General features: G+C 53.6%; 1 protein-coding gene across 1 annotated transcript; it reads right to left on the reverse strand.

The window, feature by feature from the left end:
- Positions 1–1,660: 1,660 nt before the first annotated feature.
- DDB1 (damage specific DNA binding protein 1) lies at positions 1,661–18,599 on the reverse strand. The gene is made up of 27 exons (XM_049820309.1): positions 18,408–18,599; positions 17,177–17,325; positions 16,945–17,061; positions 15,482–15,703; positions 12,329–12,443; positions 12,120–12,217; positions 10,578–10,736; positions 10,082–10,165; positions 9,782–9,898; positions 9,312–9,414; positions 9,071–9,146; positions 8,882–8,990; positions 8,521–8,699; positions 8,256–8,419; positions 8,053–8,160; positions 7,481–7,688; positions 7,195–7,290; positions 6,833–6,944; positions 6,116–6,239; positions 5,588–5,752; positions 5,065–5,159; positions 4,750–4,920; positions 3,933–4,042; positions 3,550–3,719; positions 3,102–3,204; positions 2,586–2,709; positions 1,661–2,403 (listed from the first exon to the last, which is right to left on the reverse strand). The coding sequence occupies exons 1-27, from the start codon at positions 18,466–18,468 to the stop codon at positions 2,320–2,322; spliced, it is 3,423 nt and encodes a 1,140-aa protein (XP_049676266.1). The 5' UTR covers positions 18,469–18,599; the 3' UTR covers positions 1,661–2,319.
- Positions 18,600–18,601: the final 2 nt, after the last annotated feature.

Genomic DNA, 18,601 nt, shown 5'->3' on the forward strand with positions numbered 1-18,601 from the left:
GCCAGTCTCTGTAGGCTGGCGTGCTCCCTGGGACTCCCCCCCAAATTCAGTGAGAAGCCAGGGAAGCAAGCGGCTCAGGGCAGGGAAACACAGAGCCCAAATACCCAGCTAATAAAAATGCTGTCTGCTCGCAGCCGGCATGAATATACACAGAGTCTGGGCTCATCGCAAAGGGTCACAGTCCGATTCCCCCAGTCCTAAACAGCCGCTCTGGGCAGAGATGTGTCCAAATATAGCCTTCTCCCTGCGACCTCCTCGAAGAAACAGGGGCTTGCCCAACAGTTAAGAGATGTTAGCAGGAGCCCAAGGATGCTTTCAGCACGAGCTCTCTTTCAGGACACTGTCCACCTCTTGCTGCTGCAGGGAAAGATTTGGGGAAAACCTGTGCTGACGCAAACCTGCCCAGGATGGAACATGGGGGATTCATGGGATCTTAAATACGGTGGGTTATGGACAGGGCTCACGTGCCAGGTGAGATCCAGGCTGGCTCAGGTGAGGAGAGCGGACGCAGAGCTATGGAGAGGCCCAGGATAACCCCCGATGCCGTGAGCACTGCGAGGAGGAGGAGGAGGAGGAGGAGGGCAGCCACCCTCACGTGCATTTTGGCAGCAATCCATAGGTGAGGGCAGCAATGAACCAGGGGCAGCCCCTGGCTTGGACAATTTACAGCATAAATAGACAAATGGGGAGCGGGAGGATAATTATTAATCTGTATGCTATGCAGCGCAGGCAGAAGACCCTGAGAGCTGCAGCCACAAGCAGCTCCTGCACTGAGCCCTCCCGTGGGAGCAGCAGAGGGGCGTTTGGTCCCCCTCTTGCCCGTGGGGAAGGTGGTGGTGGAGTGAAGAGTCTCCCCGTCACTCACACAACCAGGCTTAGCTCACTGTCACAGGGAGCAAGAACATCGGTAACGAGCAGCCAGAGATGGACCACGCAGCAACGAGAGGCTGAAAAATCAATCCCCGATCCCCCAGCTCTGCAGGGACGCGGGCTGACTGCTGGAGCAGACCCAAGGCTCGCAAGGAAAAAGCCAGGGCTGTCTGAGAAGGGTCGCTGGCTCCCACCCGCTCCGGGGCTAATGCCGGCCGCTGCCAGGGACAGGCTCTCCTGGGGTCCCAGGAGGGTGGCGAGCGCTGCTGTGTCGCTAGACCATCTTCTCTCCCACTTCTGCGTGACTGCTGCCACACAAGCTGGGCCCACAAACTGCCGAGAAGCGCCGCTCCAGGGATGGCTGCAAGGGGAGATGCAAGCTGCAGAGATATGTTTCTTCCAAAGGGATGTACGCAATCAAGTTCTCCTCAAAAATTCGGCAAAGGATGAGCCTCCCTATCAGGGGCACTCAGTAACGCTCCTGCCAAGCTGTTTGCGCTAGGCTGCATCAAGAGGCGCAACTAAAATTTCTCAAAGAAAAGCCGTAAAAATGCATCTGAAAACAGACACATGCCCCAGCACCTACGGCTTGATCCGCTGAGCCTGCTGCCCCGCATGCTGCTCTCGCCAACACCAAGCACGGGACCGTGTTTCAACGTAGGGAATGCCTCCAGAAACGGCCTTGGCTTGGGAAAGGGGGTCTCTCCAGCCGGCCGAGGACACAGCTCTGCAGAGCGGGTACCACCCCTGGAGTCACAACAAGGAGGAGCTCAGCACCAGGAGACAGACCTTTCCTCTTGGACTACTTTATTTGGTAAAACTCAGAAACCAACAACTGATTGAGCTTCCCAGAGCTTCCCTCCCTGAGTGAGCCGCAGATCCTGTGGAGAGGAGCACGCTGTCCCGCTCCACTTCGTCACCCAGACGTAGAGAAATCCTCCCCCCCGGCGCCCGCGGGTCTCCCCAGGCCCAGATGACTCCTCCAGCCCTCACCCTCACCCTAGAGGCAGCTTTGCTTCCTCTTCCAAAAAAACCACAACGAATCAAAAAAAATCAAAAACGAAACCAAAAGCAAAAAAAAAAAAAAAAAGAAAAAAAAAGAAATAGACAACAGTGAAGAGTGAATCCAGGCAAGGGCACCGCATCAGCTAAACGCTACCGGTCGGTCACCCAACGAGAGCGACCAGCGAAGCCCAGTTCTAGGTCAGCAGCCGAGTCCGCAGGATTTATGAATCCAAGCAGGCGATGACGTGGTGCCTGACCACCACCCCCCCCAAATCCCTAGCAAGCTGGCTCCCCTTCAGAGACTCCTTCCCCCACGTCCCCTCGAGCAAGGGCCACCACCGCTCGTGTTCAGTGCAGCCGGCCGGGGGTCCCCAAGCTGCAGGTGGGGAAAAGACTCCCTTGCTCTACGTGGAGGAAGGTGCTAGGGAACGACCCCGAATCCTGCTAATGGATCCGGGTCAGCTCCTCCACGATCTTTATCAGGTCGTCTACGGTGGCCTCCCTCTTCATACCACTGCCATCATCAATCTGCAAGGAGAGAAAAAGGCGTCAGAGCACGGAGACATCAGCAGGTGCCAAAGAACGCTCCCAGACCATCGCCTTGTAGGAAGGTATGCATTTAGGATTTGCTGATTTATTGCAGCCTGGATTCCTGAGCAGGGTCCCTACTGCTAATTTTGAAGGGCCTAAGCTCACATCACCCCTCTCACCTGCAAGTTTGCCACCACCTCCTGCATCTTGGGCCTGCTGATGTCCAGGAAGCTTTCAATCAGGTCACCATCAATGAACCCTGTAGCCGGTTCTGTCTTGCGCTCGGTGTGAAACGATCTCCAGGTGCCACCGTCAAGGAGCCAAATCCACATGGAGTAACACCAGCCCCTGACTATGGGTGCACACAGCAGCTGCCCCAGACAGACCGACGATGCCCCGTCAAGAGGATCACAGAATTTGGGCCACATTTTTAGGGCTACCATAAAGCCAGATTCATCCTCAAACCCCGCAAGATAGACTCCTCTCTACTGCAGGCACCTACTCTGCAAGCACAAAGCCCTGGGCACCTGGCAAGCACACTCCCACCCTCTCCAACTGATGTACGCTCCCACCAGAGTGTCCTAACAGAGATAAACCACCAACACCTTCCCCCCAATGCCTGGCTCAGGCCAAATTCACAAGCCAGCCCCCAGCACTGAGTGGCATAGGCTCCTGACTGAACTGCAAAAGGATATAAGGAGTGCTCAATCTTGCCCACGCTCTTGATGACTTTATTCAGCCTATTCTGCATGTCCAGGAGGAGGTTGTACCAGCTCTCTGACAGCGAGGTCACCAGTCCTGCAAAGGGCAAAACAGGAGACGAAGGTTCAGGGCTCACCCCAGGGCATCCCAGCAGCTCCCAGCAGGCAGGGATCGACTGGCTGCCAGGACTGGAGCTGTGCTGGAAGCTGGTGCATGGGAGGGCTGGGACAAGGAAGGATTTTTCAAAGCAAGCCAGAGCACTTTCCTCTCCTGGAAGCAATCCAGAGAGAAAAGCAGGTTTCTGAGGGGGGTACGGCACAGAGTGTCACTCGACTGGGGAACAGAGAAGAACGGAGACGTGAGGAAACCCCATCCCAGGTTCAGCAGCAGGGAAGCAGACCTGTTACCCTCCCACTCAGGCTGGGGAACTTTGACCCTTACCAATCATGCCGTTGACTGTGCCGAAGAGAACCGAGCCCTGTGTTGGTGTGGAGGTCTCACCCAGGTTCTGCATGACCAGAGACCCATGACAGAAAACATTGACGAACTCTCCCAGGTGGGATAATCCCACCTCCTGCAAGTGCTGACGCTCCTCATCGGTCGTGGCCGCACTGAAATCCAAAGCACCCTCCTCAGTCTGTGCTGGGGTGACACGAAAGCCTCCCCTGCTCCCACCTCGCTGCTCCTCAGAGCTGGGCACGCTCCTCCCAGCTTTCCTGCCTGACACACATGCTTCTGTAGCTGTAATGTGGAGGAGACCAGAAGGTCCTATCACCCCATCCCACCCGTCACACATTGCCACATTCCCCTCACAGCCAGCTCACCTGTCCTTCTGGCACACAAACAAATTGAAAGCATTCTCTGCTCCCAAGAAGTTGTCGTCGTCCAGGATCTCCACAGCGCTCATCCAGTTTGGATTGAAGTCCCGGGCAATCTGGAAGGGGACAAGAGGAGACGCAGTGTGCCCAGATGGCCTGTCCTGTGATCCAGCATCTTCATTCCACCCAACACCAACATTCAGGAAACAAGGTGGGATCCAGTCTGTTCCTCTCTGCTAGATGAAGCAGCTGAGCGCGAAAGGCACCAAGCACCTTCTGGAGACAGCCCTGGCCCGAGCGGCACTTGGACAATGCCAGGGCACTCCCTGGGCAAACGCAGACCAGCCCATGCCAAAGCCATGCCCACAGCCACTCTAACAATTTAAATGCACAAACCATCTCAGCGCCTGGTCCTTCCCCCAGCTTACGCTGCATTTGTTGACAGAGATGCAGCTACAGTCGCTCTAAACCATTCTAACTGTACAACAGGCAGTCCAGATGGCAGCTCCCCACCCCTGGCAGGCAGCAATCATGCACCCAAAGCCTGCTCTTCTCAAGGCTGCTGATTCATTGCCCAGTTTCCTGGAAGCCTGGGGATCTGTCCCTCCAGAAACCACAGCAATCTGTCTAAAAGCATGTCCAGGTGACGCTGCTCTCATTGCACAGCCCTACAGCCTTGTCTTCAAAGGGCTAGCGCAGTGGGACGAGCCAGGCTCCTTCTTTTATCACCTTAAACACTGTTCTCCCTGCCCTGAACCTACTGGAAGAGGCAGCACGGGCTCCCAGCATGCCTTCGACCAAGACTATTTAACAGCATTGATACCTCCTCGAAGTTTCCCTCCATGGGTTTGTACGCAAGGAGGAGGACAGACCGCATCAGATCTCCCACAAGGATGAAGTCTCCCTTGGTTTTCAGGTAGAGCGCCATGATGTTGTTGTAATGGTTGCACTCTGTGCGCAGCTCTTTCTCTGCTGTCCACTCATACAGGCGCACCTGAAGGAAGGGACACAGCTCTGAGCCAGCACGGACACACTCCCCAACAGAGATCGGGGACACGGCTGACATCCACACAGCTGGAGCAGCTTCCAGCTCTGAAATGCGCTCCCAAAACAAGTCAGGGACTTGCAAGAGCCCTACCGTGCTGTTGATGCTGGCTAACAGCTTCCCATTGAACTCCACCATGGAATACACAGCCCCCTTGACCTCCTTCTCAGCCAGGCTCTGCAGCTTCCCTGGAATAAATCCATGCATCGCCCGGTTATTTGCCCTGCAATCCCAAGGGTGACAAGCCAAGGGGATGCAGACAAGCTGCTCTGATCAACATTGGTCCCCCTAGAAACTCTCTCAGAGGATCTGTGGGCAAGTAACACAAGAGTGACACAACAGCAGGAGCAGACACACAGAAAGCAAATCCCAGAATCCAGTTCTAGTAAGGGATTCTTGGGCTTCTCTAAGAGATGGGGCGAAAGGGAACACGCTGTGATAGCCTGCAGCAGAGTGACAGCACCTACAGATCCTGTCTGTGGGCAACTGACAGCAGGCTCCTTGGGAAATACTCTCTGCCTGCTACCGAAACGTGAGGTCTCTTGGGCCTGAGGAGCTCATCTCTGATCTCCCTCAAGTAGCTGGACTTGGCCACGAGAGAAGTCCTTACTCTTACCGTCAGAGTAGTGGAAGACAACGATGCGGCCCTGTTTGGGCTCTGCCTCCTCGGGATATACCATGGCAGTGCCCACGATGAAATAGGTGTTTGGATCCTTGCCAAGCTTGCAGGAGACCAGGCTGAGGGCGTACTCATTTTGCAGAAACTGGTGAGCGTGAAGCACTGTGCAAAGAGGAAAAGGCAAAAACAACTGGGTCCCCCGGGTCTCGGCAGGCAGCACCTCCACGTGTGGGCAGAACAGCTTGCTAGGAGCAGCTGAAAACTTAAAACATGTCCAAGATGGCTGCCTGGAGACGCCCCTCTCTATTCCCCACCACTACCTTGTGCCATCAAAAACCACTATGCCTTAAACCTATGCCCTGTGGCTGATGCTCCTCCAGGAAAAAAATGCTTTGGCTGAAGGAACCATGCAAGATCACAGATCTTCTCAAGTCTTTGGAGATCACCAGTCTCAGCCACACACTGACGGGCTTGTCCTGGAGGAGAAAACTGGACTAGGGTATGGCCAGCATTTGGGACTGGTACCTTCGAAGGTGTGCTGATCTATGATGAGCAGGTTGTGCACCTCTACCTCCTCTCCGAAAGACGTTTCGTGCGGTGCTGTGCTGCTGGAGAACAGCTTGCTGGTGCTCACACTGCTGGACAGGGCCTACGACACAGTAAGATCGGTCACATCCTCGTGCTACTCGGCATGTCCTCACACTGATCCACATGGGCTGAGGCAACCGGGGACCAGAAGAATGAACGGGGCACAAGGTGAAGCAAGGAGCTCCCTGGGCCTGAGTAAAGGGACACACTCCCTGCACCAGCAGAGACGTGCGACATGCACTGCTGAGCAACAGCATTAATAAAAGAGTTTATGCAGTGTTGTAGCTTCCACCACAGCTACTGCCTGAAGGGGACTTGTGCCTGCATCCTTGGGAGAAGGAAACCACTTGAGACCAAACAGAAGAAACAGAAGCCTGCATGGGAGACCGAAGGAGCAGCACCCAAAAAAAACCAAAAAGTGATCAGACAGAACAGTGAGCATGCCGAGGCTGCCAGAGAGCAGCACCAAGAGCCCTTATCACCACCACAGAGAGATCTTACCACCCCATCTCCTCCCAGGCTGCCAAAGGGAGAGCTTGCACTCAGAGCTTTGGAAGAGAAGATAGTCAAGGAAAATCTGCGTCATGGTTTGGCCTGAAGAACTATGATACCCGTGGCCCAGAGCTCAGGGACTACCCAGCAGCTACCTCTCACCTGGGTGCTGGCGCTGGGTCTGAGCGCAGTGGTGCCCCCGCTGGCATCCTGCACCTCGATACGACTGGAGAGCACGCCGAAACACTGCGACACTTCTTGGTAGCAGATCTTCCTGCGGGACAAACAGAGCTGTGTGAACAGGAGAGCCAGGACAGGCCACCCCGAGGAGAGCACAGAGGCTCTGGAGACAAGAGACAAAGCTGTTCACTGGCCCAGACTGCTCTCAGCACAAGCCACCAATTCAGTGTGCGTGCTAACTGAGCCCACAACAGGAATGCTGACTGCGAAGTCTTCCCTCAACCTTGTCCCATGCAGAAGAGCATGGGTCCTCAAGCCAGGCTCCCTCCCACTGCTCAGCTCACCTGGGCGATTCATAGAGGGGAACCGTGCGGATGTGCAGCTTCTGGATCTCGTCAATGGTACCGATTGTCAGAGTGCTGTTATTGGCCAACGCCAGGCTGCATGGGGAAAAAACCCAACACGTGAGCAATGGTGCTTGTAAGGTGGGTGGCAGAGCAAGAATCTCCCTCTCCCCCACACCCCTCAAAAATGCCCATCCCAGGATCCCATTTGCTGATCCCAGGATCCCATTGCTGAGTCCAAACTTCCCCCCCATCCTGAATCACAAAAGGCAAGGTGCAGGCTCACCTGTCGGGATACCCATCCGAGTTGAGGGGACACATGTAGTTCACCTCCTTCAGGTTGACATTGGAGAAGACCAGCTTGTGGTTACTGCTGTAGATGACGGTGGGGCGGTCAGAGCAGGCAAACACATTGGTGGTGGACAGAGAGCGGAAAGTCCTCAGGACGGTGGGCTGGGTCCCAAGGGTCACCTTCTTCCGGTCACTCAGCAGGCCTGCAGAAAAGGAGCACCTGCGTTGGGAGCTGCCGCAACGGAGCTCGCAAGGGCAGGACGGCAGAGTGCAACGCGGCTGCAACACCTTGGGAAGAAATGAGTAAATGCATCCTGCTGTCAGCACAGGGCAGCAAAGGAATGGATGTAAGTAAGCACTGATCTCCTTTCTCCAAAGTCTGCTGGAGAAATTCACCAACTCCCAGTCCCCACAGCCAGTCCCACCTGAGCATGACCCCATCACAGTCAGAAAGCAAGAAAAGGAGAGATCTGTCCAGAAGGATGAAAGAAAGCATGTCAAGCAAGTAGGAGGGCACGAGTCCAGCCACCCTCTCCAGCAGCCTACAGTGCTAGGCCCTGTAGTCACCTGTCTCGAGGCTGAGCCCAAAGTAGAAGAGAGCTCCATCGCCGAGGGCACACAGAAGGTAATGGCTGCTCTCGAAGGTCGTCATCAGGATGGAGCGAGGGATAATTTCTGCGGGGAGCAGGAGAAGGGAAGGCTGATGTCACTCACGACTCAGCCAGGTCAGTGACAACTGTCACCACCCAGCAGCCCCAGGAGAGCCCTACCTCCTCCCAGCATCTCCTTGTGCAGCAGTTCAAATGAAGGCAGCTTTAGGATGCGGGCAGAGATGTCAGTCCAGAGCCCGATTGCACAGAGTGGGGACATGCCGTTAGTGTCCCCCAAAGGGGTGATGTCCAGGCAGGCAACTTCATGCTCCATTTCTGTGCAGCTGGGAGGAAGGAGGAAGCAGACAGAGGTGTCAGTCTTGAGCCCAAAGACAGACAGCAGATGCTGAGAGCCCTCAGGCCAGGATGAGAGATGTGCACCCACCTGATCTGCCTCAGCTCCTGGGGTCGGATCTCCAGGTAGTACAGGGCTCGTCCCACAGCCACCACTACCTGGTTACTGTTACAGGAAGCCACGCTGATGTTCTTTCCATTGGGCTCTTTCCACTCGCTCACCAGGGCTTTGGGCTCCTGACTAACCAGTCTCACAGAGGCAGAGGTGATCTGGGGAGAGAGAACGCCTCCGCTCAGAGCCAGAGCAACACCTCCCTTCCGACAGCAGTGCAGAGAAGTACTGCAAATCCTGGCCCTGATAAGCAGCACAGATCTAGGTTAGCCCCACAATCAATAAGGGCTGTAGGGTCACCACGAGAGATATATCTGCATTTCCCTAGAACTGGCATTACCTGGATCAATTGCTGATGTGCTACATTGCCGCAGAAGAAAGTCTGCTGATCATCCACAAACCCTGTGAGCTCCGTCTCTTCTACTTCCTCTCCATTTAACATAAGAACCCTGAGCAGGAAAGGGAACTCCTGTTATATCATGCTCCAACATGTGGCTGAAAGCCTAGCTCAGCATTAACCCCACCTTACCTGGTCTGGCCAACAAAGGACAGCACCAGTGTATTGTCCGTTTCACGATGAGAGTCTGACCTCAGGGGCCACAAGCCTGCAATAAAGAGAGGCCACATTTGCTCACAGTTAAAATTCCAAAAGCTGGTGGGTGCCAAGCCCCCTGCCCCACACCCCAACCTCAGTCTGTGCACACGACGTGTCCTCACTGGGCCCTCTCAGGCTGCAGGTTGTATTTGACAGCATTGAACAGCTCACGCACCTTTAATCCCCGGCAAGTCAATGCTGGCGTGCTCATGAATCCCAATGCCGTTCCGGATGATTCGCAGTGAACCCTCTTTAAATGCACCCGAGCATGTGACCAGCTGGAGGAAAAGCAGATGATCTTTACCAACCATTGCTGGGAAGCTTCCCCACTCATCCTTGTAGTGATGGGTTCAGGGGAGGATGGGGTACCCATCTTCTCCACTTCTCAGAGGAAGTTTTTTGGCAGCTGATCCTTCCCCACTGCACAAAGGCAACCCCTTCCTCATGAACAGAGGTATCCAAGAATCAGCCTCTCCACTCATACTACTCTTCAGTGTAAGACCTCAATACCATCCCTGCGCCTGGATGAGACTTTTGAGATCCTCCAATAAATGGTTTGTAGTCTTTTCCTTCCATGGACAACCCACACATACACATGACCAGCCCAGACATCCCCAGCACTGAGAAAAGCAGAATCAACGTTACCTGGCCTTGGCCTTGTCTTTCCAGGTCTACCACACACATGTCCACGATGGGACCGAGGTTGGTGAAGGTCTCCATAGCCACTACATAGGAGCCCTGCTCGTTGCTGTCCACGTTGAGCTATGAATAAACACAATCATTGGCTTTCAACAAGCGAGACCAAGCAAGTGGAAAGGGTGTAGGGCAGACAAGGAGAAGAAAGGAAAATTTATCCACATACACTTCTGGAGGCCACGATGAAAATAAGTCTGTACAAAATCCTGCCTGAACACACAACTAAGCCAGAAGTCAGCTGCCACATACCTTCACAAGCTGTGAGTCCCCAAGCCGAGAGCCAACAAACACAACTCCATTGTCCAGGTAGGTCAAGCACTCTGCAATGGATGTCTGGGAATTGAGAAGGCACAGATGAACCACCACCAGCATGAAAAGAACCCTGGCACACCCTGCAAGCACCTCATCTGAGCTGCAGCTCAACAGGAAGACCCTGGGCACAGCAGGGGAATTTAATCCCTTTACAAAACCCACAGAGAGTCCAAGCTTCTCCCAGGGACAGCACACAAGCACCAGGCAAAAACCTGGGAAGATGGTGTAGACTTTCAAGTGCCCAGACAGTGAATTTCCCAGCAACTGACAGTTCAGAGGTGTGACAATTGTGAAACACGCCCCCACCCCGGGCTCCATAAGAGACACCATTCCTGACACTCAGGCCTCAGCAGAGCGTTTCCAGCCTGTGGAGCCTCCCAGCTCTGTGGTGAGAAGTGCCAGGGACAGCACATGTGATGTGGCCGAGTCCTACCTCACCAAGCAGTTCCACACGCAGGTCCTTCAAGGTGACAGTGCCGTCCATCTGTTCTTCCTTCTCCAGGAGCAGCATGAAGAGGCGTCCTTCCATGTCCCCCAGCAAGTAACGAGATCCATTTGGATCCACACGGTTGTGGCACACGATCGTACTTTGCTGCACACAAAGGAGGGGGGAATTTTTAGGAACCCCTTGAAACAGCCCCAAATGGGCATCTAGCAAGGACCACCTCTGTACATGCCAGAAGGGAACAACGACATCCACAGCGCACCAGCTGCTGGCTGTAGCCACAGCAGAGTCCCACTCCTCTTGCGTAGAGGGACAGGGCTGGATTCACCCTTCAGTAAACTGTATCAGCAAACACAACCAGAACCTGTAGTCAAATGGTCTCACTTTTGGTCACTAGGAACCACCTCATGTTCCTAAATTAAACATGTCGCTAGCTTGCTCACAGCCCAAGAAAGATGCCATTGGAAAGCCTGTTTTCCTAACACTGGGCCTTCCACAGACGCAGGGATGCTATTTGGGACCTGCAGATCATCAAGCCTGCTGCATCTCCAGACCCAAGCTCTGCAGACATTTTGCTCTGTGTGGTGGATGCTACCTGGCCTCCTGTCAACATATTCAGTTTTGGTTTAAAAATCCTCATCTTGCAGAACTTTATTGTATGCAAACACCCCACTGGCCTTGAGTACAGATGTGCCTGCACTCTGCTTGCAGGTCAAGGCCCAGATCTGTACATCAGCAGAGCACAGGAGACAGGCTCCGCCTGCTCCAATATAACAGATGCTCCACCACAGAGCTCCAGTAGCTGTCTGAGAGCCTGTAGGCATTCAGGCAACAATATCAGTATTTCTTTACCCAAGATTTATAGCTCTTTTCTAGCCCGTCATTATTTCAAGCTTAAAAGGACCTTTTGATCACGGCTCAAGCCCTCTTTCAGCCCCGAGCGGCACCTCAGCCGTGCCATTTGTGCTTCCTGCACCGTTTAAATGTGGGAACTGGCCCATCCCTCTGACAAAACCCACAAGTTCAACTTCTGTCACAAACTCTGTAAGTCTTTTTTCCTTTGAACAAGTGCCCCAATCATATACCGGTGGACTCAAGTCTCCAAGGGGCTCATTCATATCTTTTGCTGCCTGAAACGAAACCAGGCTCTGGCCTGGACCCATGCCCAAACCACGCACTACCTCCTAATTAATCCCTTTCTCTGGGGCCCAAACAAGATTTCAGCTTTACTGCACCATTTCCGAGCACTCCACATAGAGCAGAGCCACACACTGCAGTGCAAGCACACGCTGCCACCAGCACAAGGATCACATACGTCCTCAGTCCCCAAAAACACAAATTGGGCATCGTATGGAATACCCACACTTGCCAAACCTCTGGGAGTAAGTGGGTCTCTTAGACTACACCTGGAGACAAGGGCAGTTTAAATTCCTGACTACAAGTAGCCCAATACCCTCTCAGCATTCTCAGAGACACCTGGGAACAGAGGAATTACATGGGACGCATTTCTAGATCTCAGTAGTCACTCACCTTGATGATAGGTGGAGCTATAGCTAGATATTTATCTCCATTGTGATAGGTGATAGACTCCTGCCCAATGATGATCGCACCTCCAAAAGGCTCTGGCACTGTGCAAGGGAGAAAACAAATGTCTTCTTAGAGAACCTGTGCAGCAGGACCGAGGCATTCAGCCTTGAGAAAGAAATGGGAGGGAAGTTCTTTCACAAAGAAGGACCAACCTGCGATGACCATGGAGGCTTCAGCCTCTACGTTCTCCTGTTTCCAAGGACCTTTGTTAAACTCCTTCTCACGCAGGGACACCTCGTATGTCTTGACGTGGCGACCCTGAGGGTCCTGAAAGAGAAGTCACAAATGAGCATGTGTACTGATGACAGCCTCCTGGGCACAGCAACAGAGACTCCAGAGGCAGCGCTGACTAGCAACCTGCGAAGCAAGGAGACTCCACTCATCTCCTGCAAGAGCAACACCACCAGCGAGCTGCTGAGGCTTCCCAGCCTGTCCACCTCCTCTTCAGTCTCCCTCAAAACGCACATGTGTCTGAACATACACACACTAATGTTCTCCCTAACTTTATCCATACATAGAACAACCTTTGAATAAACCCCTATGCCAAAAGAGACTGAAAACTATTTTTGTGGTTTTATACAAGTGATTTTCTGGGACTTGTATTCATCTGACGCACAGCACTCTACAAATCTGGGCACGAGTGGCACTACACAACATCACTGCCGCCTCCAGCTCCAGAGAGGCATTTGGGAATTCAGCTCTGCTGTAATGGCGCAGGTGCCAGAGCAGCTGAGCTCCCATCTTGATGCTCCTCAGACCTTTCAGCCTGGTTTCCTGAGGAAACATAATCTGCTTGCTGAATAATCCCCCGACGACTCTGCCATTCCAGTAATTCCTAGCCCAGTGGGCAATTTCAGCCAAACCAGACAGGCACAGAGGTCTTCGAGGCAGTGAGTCCATGTGGGCTTCACCAAAATATGTGGTGGGCGGAGAAGAGGCCCCCAAATCAGCACCCTACTATGGGAAAGGTGGTCTATGCTAACAAGAGCTTGGGAACCTGCATACGGAAAAGACGTATGAGCACGCAAAGCACAGAGAGGGCTTTGAACACAACCCACTGACCAATTTAATGTCTCAAAACCTAAGACAAGGCTCTAAACCACAGGGAGCCAGGTTTCCTTAGTATCGTTGTTCACAGAACTGCTTAAAAAGAGCCGTTCATCTTGCCTCACCGCTTTCCAGATCTGAGTAAAAGCGTTTTTTTCCTCCCTGTGGCTGTCAGCTCTGTAAATAAACATGCGCAGGAAAGCTGGGCACCTCCTGGCTCACCCCTCACACCCTCTGCCACTTGGCAAACACCCTCACTGACAGTGCTCTGGAGCCAGAGGTCCTGGAAAGAGCCAGCAGTGCAGCACTGAGGGAAGCTAAGACCAGTACTGGCTGACAGGAAAGGGGAAGGCAGGAGAAATAGCTCTGTGGGGAGGAGAAAGTTGAAGTGGGGCTGTTAAAATGGCAGAGGAGTCACTAATGAAACTTTTGACATTTCTGGACCTTTTTACTCCACACCACAGCAGCTCTCAAGCCTATTTTTATGAACTTCCCCTTTTTGTGGTATCTTTCTCTGGTTTCAGAACTACACAAAAATTGTCTCAGACGCTGCTATTCTATTCAGTCCAAAACCTGTGATAACGATTAATAAATTGAGAAGGAATCAAAGCAGCAGCTTGGAAACATTCCCCTCTCCACATACACACCAGTCAGACACCCGGGGACCAAAACAAAGCCAGAGTTTTATGTAAGGCCTAATGAGTCAGACAGAACTTACATCTTGCTCCTGCTACAACGATAAAATTCATATTGAGTGCTAGACGTAGAGCAAGCTATTAACTTCCTCTTTATTCATATAACACATGTTTATAACGAATGAACCATTAACAGATTTACCGGAAATACGCAATAAGGCAGCCACCCTTAGCACATATTTCTAGAGCAAAGACTGGCTACGAGCTTCCCTTCTGACACCAGGTTTCAAAGTCAGCGCAGCTGCATGGAATAAAAATACGGTCCCCACATACACTTCGCAGTCACACAGAAACAAGACGACCACATGTTGTGAAAATGTGCACAACACAGCCCTCCAGGTCAGGCTCCATGTTGTTGTACAAGGGACCATGTCTCCCTTCTCCCCAGAATAAGAGAAGATTAGCAGTGCTTTCTGTAGGAAAACAGAGCTTGTTCCTACGCATTAGCAATAGCCAAAAATCCTTTGCTTTTTGAGGTAGAGTCTCCTAATCAAACACCTTCCCGTTTTATTCCCTTTTTTGTGCGCAACGTTAAATTGTCACTCAAGTGTCTGCAAGGTGGACAGGATATGTGACAGCTGGGGACAGCTCCCAGCAAGGCTGAAGAGAGCACACTCATGTTTGTTCAGGTGACAAGGGAAAGCACCAGCGACCCACATGGCAGGGGAAGAGCACTGTCCTGACATGGGGCAATCTGGGCTGCCCTCCCAACCCCTAGTTACATGGTGACCCGCTATGTCTTTATTTGGTAACTGTCGGGGGGGTTCAACAGCACCCAGCCCTCTTGAAAACAGTAATAGTGACTTCTGAAAACAGACAGGGAATAACCAAGTCACTGCTGCCACATGGTTAGCAGCTCTCATGGTAGGAGTTTGCCACTACGAACTATGCTGAAGTTGAACTAAATTCACATCAGATCCTCTGCTGCTGTCCCAGGAACTTTCAGCTCAGCCCAGGCTAGCCCCAACTTTGACAAAGCAAAGATAATCCCTCGCTCAGTCAGCACAGCAAAGGCTCTCTGGTTCAAAATAAGCATTTAAAGAAGGGCCTACAACCACTGCCTCTGTGAAGACCCAGGCAATAGGAGACGTTATGGTCCCTCTTTACACTCCTGGAGTGGCCTCCCAAATACCAAACAAGACACGTTGCCTTTTTTTTAAGGGGAAGGCTCAAGTCTCACAGCAGCGCCTATAGGAAACAACTGACTCTGGCTCTAATCCACTGTTCAGCACTTGCTGGAAAGACCCATGCCCTCCTCCCAAGTGTTTAACAAGGAAATGGTCCACCCGAAGCATCAGCTGCCCAGCTCTCCTGTGGGAAAGCATGGCTTCCCCTCTCCCAGAAATGGAAAAAAGCAGCACAGTGGAACAAGGACTTTCCTCGGCTACACAATGAGCCTGTGGGAGCCAGAACCATCTCTTGCTCTGCCCAAAGCACCGCTTTCCATTGGCTCCAGGACACTGCTGCTGCTCCAAGCCCTTTGGAAGACTTTTAGAGACCCTGGCTGGTGTACCAGCAATCTCCAGCACCCTCCGCCCGAGTCACCAATTGAGAACAAGGTACCTGGTAGACGAAGCAGATGGTTGGAGCCTGACAGCCATAGAGAAACTTCACATCGATGACTTGGAGCTCTTCCAGACGGATGTTAAAAGCCTTTAACTCCTTGTTCTCCCGGTCCAGGGGAATGACCTTGAAGAGGCCATCATAGAGCCGCAGGCCAATCATCCGGCACTCTGGGTCAATGATGCCAATTATGCCGGTCTCTGAGGGACGGCCAATGCGATCCTGAGCGAGAGATCCGTGGAGACGGGAAAGAGGAAGGGCAATTAGCATTAGAAAAAGATTCCTGTGTGGGACTCAAGAATAGTAGGCACAAGAGTTACCACCCTTTGGCTGAGGAAGGACTCCCTGCACACCTCCCAGCAGGCTTTAAAATACCATCTGGCAAGCCGAAGGCGAGTCGGGCATCTCCTGCCTAAAGCAGCCGGCCCTTTCCACCAGAGAGCCTGGCAGAGCTCCCACAGCACACACTTTCTCTCTCCTGGGAACCAGGCGCTCCAGGAGCGGACCTTGCAACTGGTTTTCTAATCCCAGCTCGCTACTGAATGACCTCAGAGAAGCCACGTTGCTGTCCTGCACCTCCGGTTTCTATCACTGACAGAGAACAATGTTCTCTGCTGCTGCAAAATGCTTTGATATCCATGACCAAAATTCACCCTCCAGAAATCCAGCGCTGTTATCAGCCTCTACAGACCCCCCAGCGTTACTCGGTGGGGGCTGATATCAGCATCTCCATATGTCACGAGGCAGAACCGTGGCACAGGAAGATTAAGCACTTTTCGCCAGACACGAACACGTTACTGACAGGACATGGCCACCTACGTGTCCTGCCCGTAACCCCTGCTCAGCTCCACCAGTCCACCACTGGAAGCTCAGTGCCTGGCAACAGATGGAAGATATTTTGGCTTGAGAGCTGATGGAAATCATTTGGCTAATGACTAACAAAAAGCCAGAGAGACACGTGGATTTCTGACCTGCTCAGAAGGCATGATTTTAATCCACATAGAACAATGGCGAACATCTACAATTATTAACAATGCTGTACGGCCATGATGGTAAGAGTAACTTCAGCAGTCATGCTTCTGGTATGCAGCATGTAGAGACCAGCCATGAAATACTGGAGAAGTCATTTCCCAGGGAGTATTTTACCTTACATCAAGTTTTGAGCGCTAATTCTTTTTACAGTAGAACTACCTCAAATTAACCTTATTATTCTGCAAATTACCCCAAGAACACAGCTGTAGCCATGTCCTCAGTCCCTGAGCCCAAGACTGACCCACTGCAGGCAAAAAAACTCTGGAAATACCAGTGGCAGCAGATGAACCATACTGGAGTTGGTGGTAGGCAGAAAAAAATCATAAATAACAAGGCAAAATCCCATCATTTAAGCGCACCCTTCACTAGAAAAGTAAAACCATCCCTCAGGAAGGGAATTTGGCCCTTCCAGGTGCTGCAGCTTCACTCACCTGCACGTTGCCATGGGCACGGGTTATAATATCAATGCTGTCCCCGTTCTGCTTGTACTCGAGGATGCAGGCGTTATACTTGGCTGTCAGGATGAACAACAAATCCTTGCTCTCCCCCTGCCAAAGCAGAGTGGTGGCATGCCTTCAGGAGGGTGTCAGAGCCAGCGGCCCCAGTGTGCCCGCGCCTGCTCTCCCCAGCTGGCGAGCAGCCCCCTCCCCGCAGCACACCCACCTTGGGGCGGAAGAGCTCCATGACGGCGGTCTTGCCATACATCCCCACCTCCTTGACGGGCCGCAGCCCCTCCGCTGTCACCACATAGATCTCCAGTCGTGTATTCTTGGCGATCAGCAGGTTCAAATCCTCCGCTGAGGTGAAGTGCCCTGGAAAACGGAGAGAAGAAATCACTGTTAAGCCACAAAGAAGCAACAAGGCGGCACCTCGGGGTGCTCTCACTGAACAACCTGCAGGAGTCTGCTGATCCTGGGGAGTCTGCTGATCCTGGGGAGTCTGGTCCGCACTCCTACAGCCTCAGACCCAGCACCAGCCTCTCCATGGCACCCCCCCAGCCATGGCATCCCAAAACGCCAGCACCTTCCTCCCACAACACCCAGCCCCCTCAGCGATTGCCTTCCCTGAACTCTGAATTCTTGTCTTTCCCCAGGGAACCTCATTCCCGGGGGGCCCTTTCCACCATGCCCCATCTCCAGAGTACACTGCAACACCGCAAACCACCTTGCAGTAAGGCAAGACACAACGACAGACATCACCACCACCTCTCCCCGCAGCACCCCAACCTTCTGCTGCTCTGTAACCCCCCCAGGAACCCCACTTCTCCCGCACACACCAAAACTCCACTGAGCTCTCAGAAACCTCAAGCCTGACCCAAATCCCCCTGAGAAGCCTTGCTGCACCCCGACCTCCCCCCATCCAGCGCCCCCAGGAACATCAGTGCAACCTCAGTACCCCGCACCACCTCCATAAACTTCAACATGGCCCCAGTGCCCCACAGCGACCCCAGAAAACTCAAGACACCCTCCCTCCCGCCCCTCAGTGCCCCACAGCACCCCGACAACTTTAAGCCCCCCCCCCCCCCCCGGTTACGCCACAACCTGCCTACAAACCTCAGGGCACCCCCAGGGCTCCCAATGCTCCCACAGCCCCGCCACCACACAGATCCCACACACACCTCAGCAGACCCCAAGGCACCACAGGGTACTCACAGCCCCCCCCCCCCCCCCCGACCTCAGAGAACCCCCTAACTCCCCCACCCAGTGCTCCACAACCACCCCAAAGGCCTCAGCACCCCCCCAGCCCCCCAGTGCCCCACTGAACCTCAGTGGCCCTCCAGGCCCTCGGTGCCCCCCCCCAGACAACTCCGTGCCTACCAAGCCCCCCCACGGGCCCCGCCGCGACCGCTAGGCCGGGGGGGGGGGGGGGCTGGCGCCGCCTCCCCGGCGGTTACCGGTAACGCAGCCGTTCACGGCCGTCGGCTTCTGTGCCGTCACGACGTAGTTGTAGGACATGGCGGCGGTCGGTAGGCCGGAGCAGAACCGAGACAAGACGCGGCGAGCACCGGGAGCGGGGCCGAGCGGGGCCTGGCGCGGCCTCTCCGCCACCGCCGCCGCCGCCACCACCACCACCACCGCCCCTTCCGCC

Source organism: Accipiter gentilis, chromosome 17, assembly GCF_929443795.1.
Source record: "Accipiter gentilis chromosome 17, bAccGen1.1, whole genome shotgun sequence".
In the NCBI taxonomy this organism is placed as follows: Eukaryota; Metazoa; Chordata; class Aves; order Accipitriformes; family Accipitridae; genus Astur; species Astur gentilis.

What these genes read in the sequence shown, in the direction of transcription:
- DDB1 (XM_049820309.1), bottom strand. Translation starts at nt 18,468, where the DNA reads ATGTCCTACAACTACGTCGTGACGGCACAGAAGCCGACGGCCGTGAAC. An exon ending in GTGTGGAACTGCTTGGTGAG is followed by an intron (nt 10,166 to 10,577) that starts GTAGGACTCGGC and finishes CTCAATTCCCAG; the next exon opens with ACATCCATTGCAGAGTGCTT. An exon ending in AAAGACAAGGCCAAGGCCAG is followed by an intron (nt 9,415 to 9,781) that starts GTAACGTTGATT and finishes CTTTTCCTCCAG; the next exon opens with CTGGTCACATGCTCGGGTGC.